Source organism: Pediculus humanus, genomic scaffold (assembly GCF_000006295.1).
Source record: "Pediculus humanus corporis 1103172108289 genomic scaffold, whole genome shotgun sequence".
NCBI lineage: Eukaryota > Metazoa > Arthropoda > Insecta > Psocodea > Pediculidae > Pediculus > Pediculus humanus.
This window is the reverse complement of record NW_002987858.1, coordinates 793,064-800,712: the sequence shown is the minus strand read 5'-3', so window position 1 is coordinate 800,712 and position 7,649 is coordinate 793,064. Positions and strand designations below refer to the sequence as shown.

Here is a 7,649-nt window from a genome sequence, read left to right as displayed (position 1 = left end):
CATAATAATAATAATTAAAATTGTATAAGTGACATGCGTTACATCATGTCATCTATAAATAAATTTTTTAATAATTTTATTTAGTGATTTAGTTATAAGAAATTATGTATGTATCAAAAGTTTTGTAATTTAATCTAATTTATTGTAATATAATTATTTTTTTTTATATTAATTATTTGTTTTTTATTTTGTACTCCTAATTTTAAGCGAAAATCCACTATTCCATTTTATTTTTTATTAAAAAACCTCCTTGGATCTTATGTTTTACGGATACATAGGAAAAAAATGTTCGATTAAAAATTAAGTTAAAAAAGACCTTGAGCGCGAAAATCCAACGTTTACGATTTATTCTAAAGTAGGTCGACCTTGAATCCAAGGCCATTGGTTTTACATTTCAATTTTGTGAAATTTTTCATGGTCACGATTTTTCAATCAAGGTCGACCTTGTTTACTGTTTACGCTAAGTAGGACGACCTTGTATATTTTACCTGACACACATTTTATTTTAAGCGGGAATCCATTGTTTGAATTTATTTAATAAATAAAATAAATTTATTTAATAATTAATTAATTAATTATTAATATTATTATTTATAAATAAATTAAGAATAATTAAAGGAAAAAAATAAAGGAGAGTAGGGTATTAAAGAAAGTAAATTTAAATACAAAAAAAAGAAAATACGAATAAAATTTAAATTATTTATTTATTAATTAATTAATTAATATATATATAAAGAAATGTAATATGCGCAAATCGAAACTTTTTATTTTTTTGTTTCTATTAATCAATAAGTTAGGAATCATTCAATCAATCATTCTCTCATTCATTCATTCACCGATCGATATTTTTAAATATATCATTAAATCAATCACATACATAAGGTATAAAAACAAACAAATTATGACTCATGATAATGATAATAACAAACAAATTATAATCCACTAAATCACCACTCGCGTTATCATTTTATTTATTAATTTATTTTCAATAATAATAATAATAAATATATTTTTTTTTACATTAATAATAATAATAATAATGATAAATAGTTTTTTTTTTTATTTTTATTTTTAAATAATTTTTAATTATTATTCGTTTATTTAATTTCACACCGATCAACCGAATTTCACAAAATTATAATTTCATATACATAAAAAAAAATTTATGTATAAATAATAATAATAATAATAATAAATTACATGAGACAAATAAATAAATTTGAAAAATTTTAATTTTTTTATTTATTCACAAGAAGAGAAAAAAGTTATTTATTAATAAAATTTTATTTATTTTTTATTTATTTTTTTTTTAAATATTAATTAATAATTTTTATTTATTTATTTATGTATATATATATATATATATATATATATATATATATATCAATAAGTTTTTTATTTAATAATAGTAATAGTATTAATAATAATAATAATAATGAAAATAACCATGATGACGATGACGATGATGATGGTGATGTTGATGGTGATGATGACGACGACGACGAAGATAACGATAACGATTATTATTATTATCATCAACATCATCATCATCATCATTTAAATTTAAGTGATAAAAAATTAAAAATAAATAGTAATAATAATGATAATAATAATAATAATGGTAAGAGTATTTTTACTTATTAATAATAACATTCGAAACATTCGCACATTAATTATTAAATAAATAAATAAAAAAGAAAGAGGGTTAAAAAAAACAAACAGTAGGGGGGGGGAGAAGGAGGAGGAGGAGTAACAAGAACAACAACAACAACAATAACAACATCAACAATAATAATAATAATTAATAAAAAAGACAAAAAAAAAATTTTTTTTTTGTAAAGAACGAGAGTGTTCATCACCATCACCATCATCATCATCATCATCATCATCATAAAGTTAAGAAAAAAAAAATTAAGGTAACAAACAGCGTGATGATTAATAATAATAATAATAATTAATAATAGCGATAATAATAATAATTATATATATATATAAAAAAAGAAAAAAAATTCAAAACATTTGTCGTCGTGTTTCATTAACATATCGAGATACTCACTCAGATATAAAGAAACAAACTAAATAAAAAACAACAGACACAAACAAACAGACAAACAAACAAACCTTTAATGAATATTTAATTATGTAAATAATAATAATAATAATAATAATAATAATAATAATAATAATAAGAGCAAAATTTTTCTTTTCTTTTTTTTTTTTTGTCATTTTCAACAACCAAATAAAACATTTTTAAAACAAACAAACGAAATAAAAATTTCCCGTTTGTCTGTCTGTTTGTTGTTTGTCTTTGTGTTGGTATCTCGAATGAATGAATTCGTTTTAATGTATTTTCACTTAAATTCACACAAATAATAACAATATATATATGTACATAAATACATAAAAAGAAATGAAATTAATTTATTTATTTTATATACGTCACGAAATATCATGTCGATAATGATAATAATAATAATAATAATGAAGAGAATAACAATTGCGATGATGATGATGATAATAATAATAATAATAATAATAAATAAATTAACCAAAAAAAAAAAAAAAAAAACAAACGCACGCACGATGAATTTTTTTTTTTACTGATACTATTATCATTATTATTTTGGAAAAAAAAAACGGAGAGAGAGAGAGAGAGATAGAGAGAGGGAGAGGGAGAGAGATACCGTGTGTAAATTTTTTTTCTTTTTCTAATATTTATTTTTCTATTAAAAAAAAAGTGTATAAGTAAATAAATGGCACAAAAATGGCGGATTAAAAATTTAAAAATAAAAAAATTCCCCCTCTCCTCGCCCCTTCCCGGCTCGTTTTGGCGCGAAAAATCTAAATCAAAATCGCGAATTAAATAAATAAATAAAAAAGCTATGGGCGTTAATGGAATAAGATTTACATCGAAATAATAATAACACAGGTTATCAATTAACGTCGTTGATAACAATAATAATAATAATAATAATAATATTAATAATAATAATAATGCAATCGGAAGTTCGGGTAAATTTCTTCTGTAACGCCACCATCGATTTTTCTTACGGAAAATAATAAACGGGACGCTCCTGGAAAATTTCGATTAAAAACACTCGCGCGGAAAATGACCGTTATTTAAAATGATGACGAGGGGCAAGTATTCGATTCGGTTTTAATTCAACGGCAAGATTCGGGAAATTTTCACGTCACGTCACGGATTTTTTCCAGGCAACACTTAATTATAATAATTTGAAAAATACGACAAAAAAAAGTTTTTCGTCTGCTGGATTTTCATGCGTGTAATACGTCACTCGCGAATTTCTTTATCTCTCTCTCTCTCTCCACCGTAATGTACCATCACGGTCCCCCTTTTCCACGTGTATTTTCGTGCGTGTGTTTCAACAAAAATAAATAAATATATATATATATATATATATATACATGTACACATTAATAAACTGTTGATTACAAAAAAAAAAAATAAATAAATAAATAAAATAATAATAATAATAAAACATATTAATTTCATCATGCGTGATGATGATGACGATGATTTTCATTCATCTTAAATAAATACATTAATAATTTTATTTTGACATAATTTTTATCATTCCCCTTGGATTATGATGGTTATGGCGATGATGATAATAATAAATTAATTTTTATGCGACTAGGTATCATCATCATCATCATCATCATTTACGTAATCCTTTCGTCAAAAAATTTTTTTTTGTAATCAATTAAAATTCTTATTTGATATATATAATAATAATGATAATAGTAATAATAAAAACTTATTAATAATTTTTTTTTTTTAATATTTTTTTTTTTTGTTGACTTTCGAATGTGCAAACCAAAACAAACAAATTTACAAAGTCATAATGATGATAATGATGATAATGATGATAATAATGATGATGATGATGATAATGATAATGATAATATTTATAGTAAAACGGCAATAACAATTTCATAAAAAATATAAATAAAGTTATAATTTCGTCACAAAATGACCGCCGATGGGATTGATTACATTTAAATACGCAGAAGTGATGTGGGGACTAAATAACACCCGAACCTCGGAAAAAAGGGGGAGCGGAGCGGGGGGCAAGTTAACCATTACTCCACGTCGATTTTTTTTTTTTTAATAAACGACGTGAAAGAAAAAATCGACGTCAACGTCGACATTTTACAAAATAATCATAGAGTGCTCGAACTACATAGATTCCTTTTATTTTTTAAGCCGTTTCTGAAAAAGGTTCTGGGGGTTTGTCGGTCATATCGACGGTTTAACGGACAAAACAAAAGAGTGACTGACGATGAATAAGAAAAAAGAAGAGAATAGAAAAAAAATCGCAAATGAATCTCTAAGAACACGAAGTATATAAGGACGTAGAAAAAGAATAAGAAGAAAACGACGACGACGACGACGACGACGATGATAATAATAATAATAATAATAATAAATAATTAATTAATTACAATGTAAATATATAAACGACTAGTCATCATCATCGTAGTCTTCGTTCGATTCGCGTTTATTTGTGTGTGAATCCAAAGGGAGAATCTCCCGTTCCCGATCTGTGAAAATGAACGTTTTGCCATTTGTTATCCCTTTTATGCCACACTCTCGTTTCTTCCGATTGTTTTGTGTGCGCTTGGCCTTGTCTGCAAGAAATAAAACAAAAAACCATTAAACCATCATCATCATCATCATCGTCACAATATTACTTACTTATCCATGTACTGTGTCAGTCTAATGTAAGCAATCACTGCGGCATCTTCACCCAACAAATGAACGTGCGGATTTAATATTGTTGTATTCACAGCTTTACAATTTTTTCCGAGAACTGAAAATTATAATACAAAAAAAAAACAATCAAAAACGAAATCTCATCACGTGATAACCCCCCACACTTCCCCCCCCCCCAACGAAAATTCCCGAATGAAAGAGAAAAAAAGAAAAAAAAAGAAAAAAAAAAATTTTTTTTCATTTTTTTTCATTTTTTTTCCTTTGTAAAAAGACACGCGACACCGATGTTTAACTTACGAGTAAAAAACGTTTATTAACTCACCGTTATCAAAATAAAATTTGTGAAAATCCATTCCTTCGACTAGATTTCCCAATGCCTCAGGTTCGAACGACGTAAGATGAGGATCGCATATTTTCCTGGATTTTTTTTTTTTTTTGGAAACAAAACAAAACGATTATTATCATTGTTTAATCTTTTCCGGATTTTCCGGGAAAATAAATAATAATAATAATAATAATGCTCACGTGTATCCTTCGAAATCTCCTGTGTTGATTGCTTCAATGAGTTGTTCCGTCATTTTAATTATTTCTTGTTTTCGAGCTGGAAAAATTAAAAAATGCTAATAAGTGAAAAGTAAATATGGAGATTATCATCATTATTATTATCGTTAGATTTTGATTCATTGTATCATCATTATTACTATTATTATTTATTATAGTTAAGCCGATTACGTCGATAATATTTATTAAATTTTTTCATTCGTGTTTGGTGTTTTTTTTTTTTTAAAGGGAGGATCGAGCGGGAAAGGTGATCGATGAGGGGGTGGGCGCGGGAAAATTAGGAAAAACGACTTAACGTACCTGAAAATTTAAAAAAAAAATTTTCATCACAACTATCACTACTATTACTAATGTGTGAATATAAACATTAAATTTTCTTTTTTTTTTTTTTGTTGCAAATTTCATTTTTTCCACGACAGAAGAACGCATGCACGCACACGCACATCCTCTCCCTTCCTACTACCTACCACCCCCCCACTTTTTTACCATCATTTATTTCCAGTTTACAAATTCAACCCGTTTCCTATTTTTATTTTTATCTTTATTTCTTCTTCTTTGTTTGTTTGTTTGTTGTTTTTGTCCACTTTAAGTTACTACGACCCCTTTTACCCCCCCCCCTGACCACACTAACTCATTTTCTACCGCTTTCTATCGCTACGACGACGTTGGCTTCTTATCGTTGTTTTAAACTTTACAACAAGTTTCGACCCGTAATCGTATTTTTTTTGTTTTTTCTTTAGAATGTTCAGAAAGTTCCCGTGACCTCGTTCCTTTAAATTTCATCCCGTTAAAAAAAAAAATCGATCACGTAATCCACAAAATGGTGAGGATGAATCCTCATCGCGATTAGATTCCTGGTAGGTATATTTTTATAGCAGCAGCACCAGCACCACCAGCGTGAGGACCACCGTCAAAAACACCAAAAAAAAAAAAAAAAAAAAAGAAGAAAATTACTCTTATGACGTCATCGTAACCTACTCTACAAAAAACGACGTTAAAAAACAAAAAATTAATAATAATATTAACAATGGGAAAGAAAAGACAGAAATAGAAGAAGAAGAGTATAGACGAGATAGACGAAGAAGAGTATAGAAAAAACAAAGATGGAAAATAGTAATAATAATAATAATAATAATAATAATAATAATAATAATAATAATAATAATAATAACAAAATTGACGAAAATTCCTCTGGTGATTCCTTCTCCCCATCATTTTGGAGAAAATTTTTTTACATTCGTAAACGAACCAAAAAAGTGTCTGAAAAATTACTCAAAAACGGATAAAATTCTAAAAGAAAAGAGGAAAGAAGAAAAAAGAGGGGGGAAAGAAGAAAGATGAAGAAGAAAAAATAAAAACAAATTATTACAATCAGATCCAGAAAATTCGAAAACTCGATTTTGATTTCGATTAAATAAATCGATTCTACGAGTCTAGAATGTTTTTTTTTTTACGAGGTAATCCTAAACCTTACCTTACTTCCCCTCCCCTTCCCACCGTTCTCCCCAAAAAAAAGAGATCAAACATGCAACTAATACTTCATCATCATCATCATCAACATCATCCAACAACCAACTACGATTATTTACTTTCGAAAGAAAACAAAAAAATTTTTTTCCGACGTGGATATAACAGAATAAAAAAAAAAAATTCGAAAATATGAAGATTCTAATTACACGTCATCAAATAATTTTTTTCTTATTTTTTTTCCATGAATCAAACTCAATCGTGCGCAAAAAAAAAAAAAACTCTTAAAAAAATTTTCCATCCTTTCAAATTTTTTCCATCTTTTAAAAATTTTGATTTTCTAATGACACTTTTTTTTTTTCTTTCAAAAACATTTCAAAAAAATTCTTCAACACAAAGAAAAGGGGGGAGGGGAAAAGAAAAAAGAAAAGAAAAAAAGCTCGTGTGACAAATAAAATTTAAACCTTTACAAGAAAAAGAGAAAGAGAGAGAGTGAGAGAGAGAAAAAAAACAATAAGTTTCAAATAACACGCGATGACGTAAACTAATAATAATAATAATAATAATAAAACTTTTCTTTTTTTCATCATAGTCACGTGACATTAGAACAAAAACAAAAAAAAGTCTACGAGAAAGAAATTTAACAAAAAAAAGAAAAAAAAATTCAACGATTCGCGCTTAAAATCCTGAAAATTTATCGATGATGATAAATAATATTATTATTATATCACTGATAATAATAATAATATTATTATTATTATCATCACTGATAAGAATCGTTACTGTTAAGATTTTTTTAATTAAAAGGTAATTAAGTAGCGGAGAACGAACGAGGCGAAAGAAATCATAGTAATAATGAAACGATAGAGTGGAAAACTCCGGG

The 7,649-nt window shown here is 26.4% G+C and overlaps 1 protein-coding gene across 1 annotated transcript in view; it reads right to left on the bottom strand.

The window, feature by feature from the left end:
• Positions 1-4,523: 4,523 nt before the first annotated feature.
• Phum_PHUM536570 (cAMP-dependent protein kinase catalytic subunit, putative) overlaps positions 4,524-7,649 on the bottom strand; it is a gene marked incomplete at both ends in the record, with an annotated part of 46,368 nt that continues 43,242 nt past the window's right edge. The window contains 4 exons of the mRNA XM_002431527.1: positions 4,524-4,653; positions 4,721-4,835; positions 5,061-5,155; positions 5,264-5,339. Of these exons, the coding sequence (XP_002431572.1) occupies positions 4,524-4,653; positions 4,721-4,835; positions 5,061-5,155; positions 5,264-5,339 (416 nt within the window). The remainder of the gene's footprint in view (positions 4,654-4,720; positions 4,836-5,060; positions 5,156-5,263; positions 5,340-7,649) is intronic.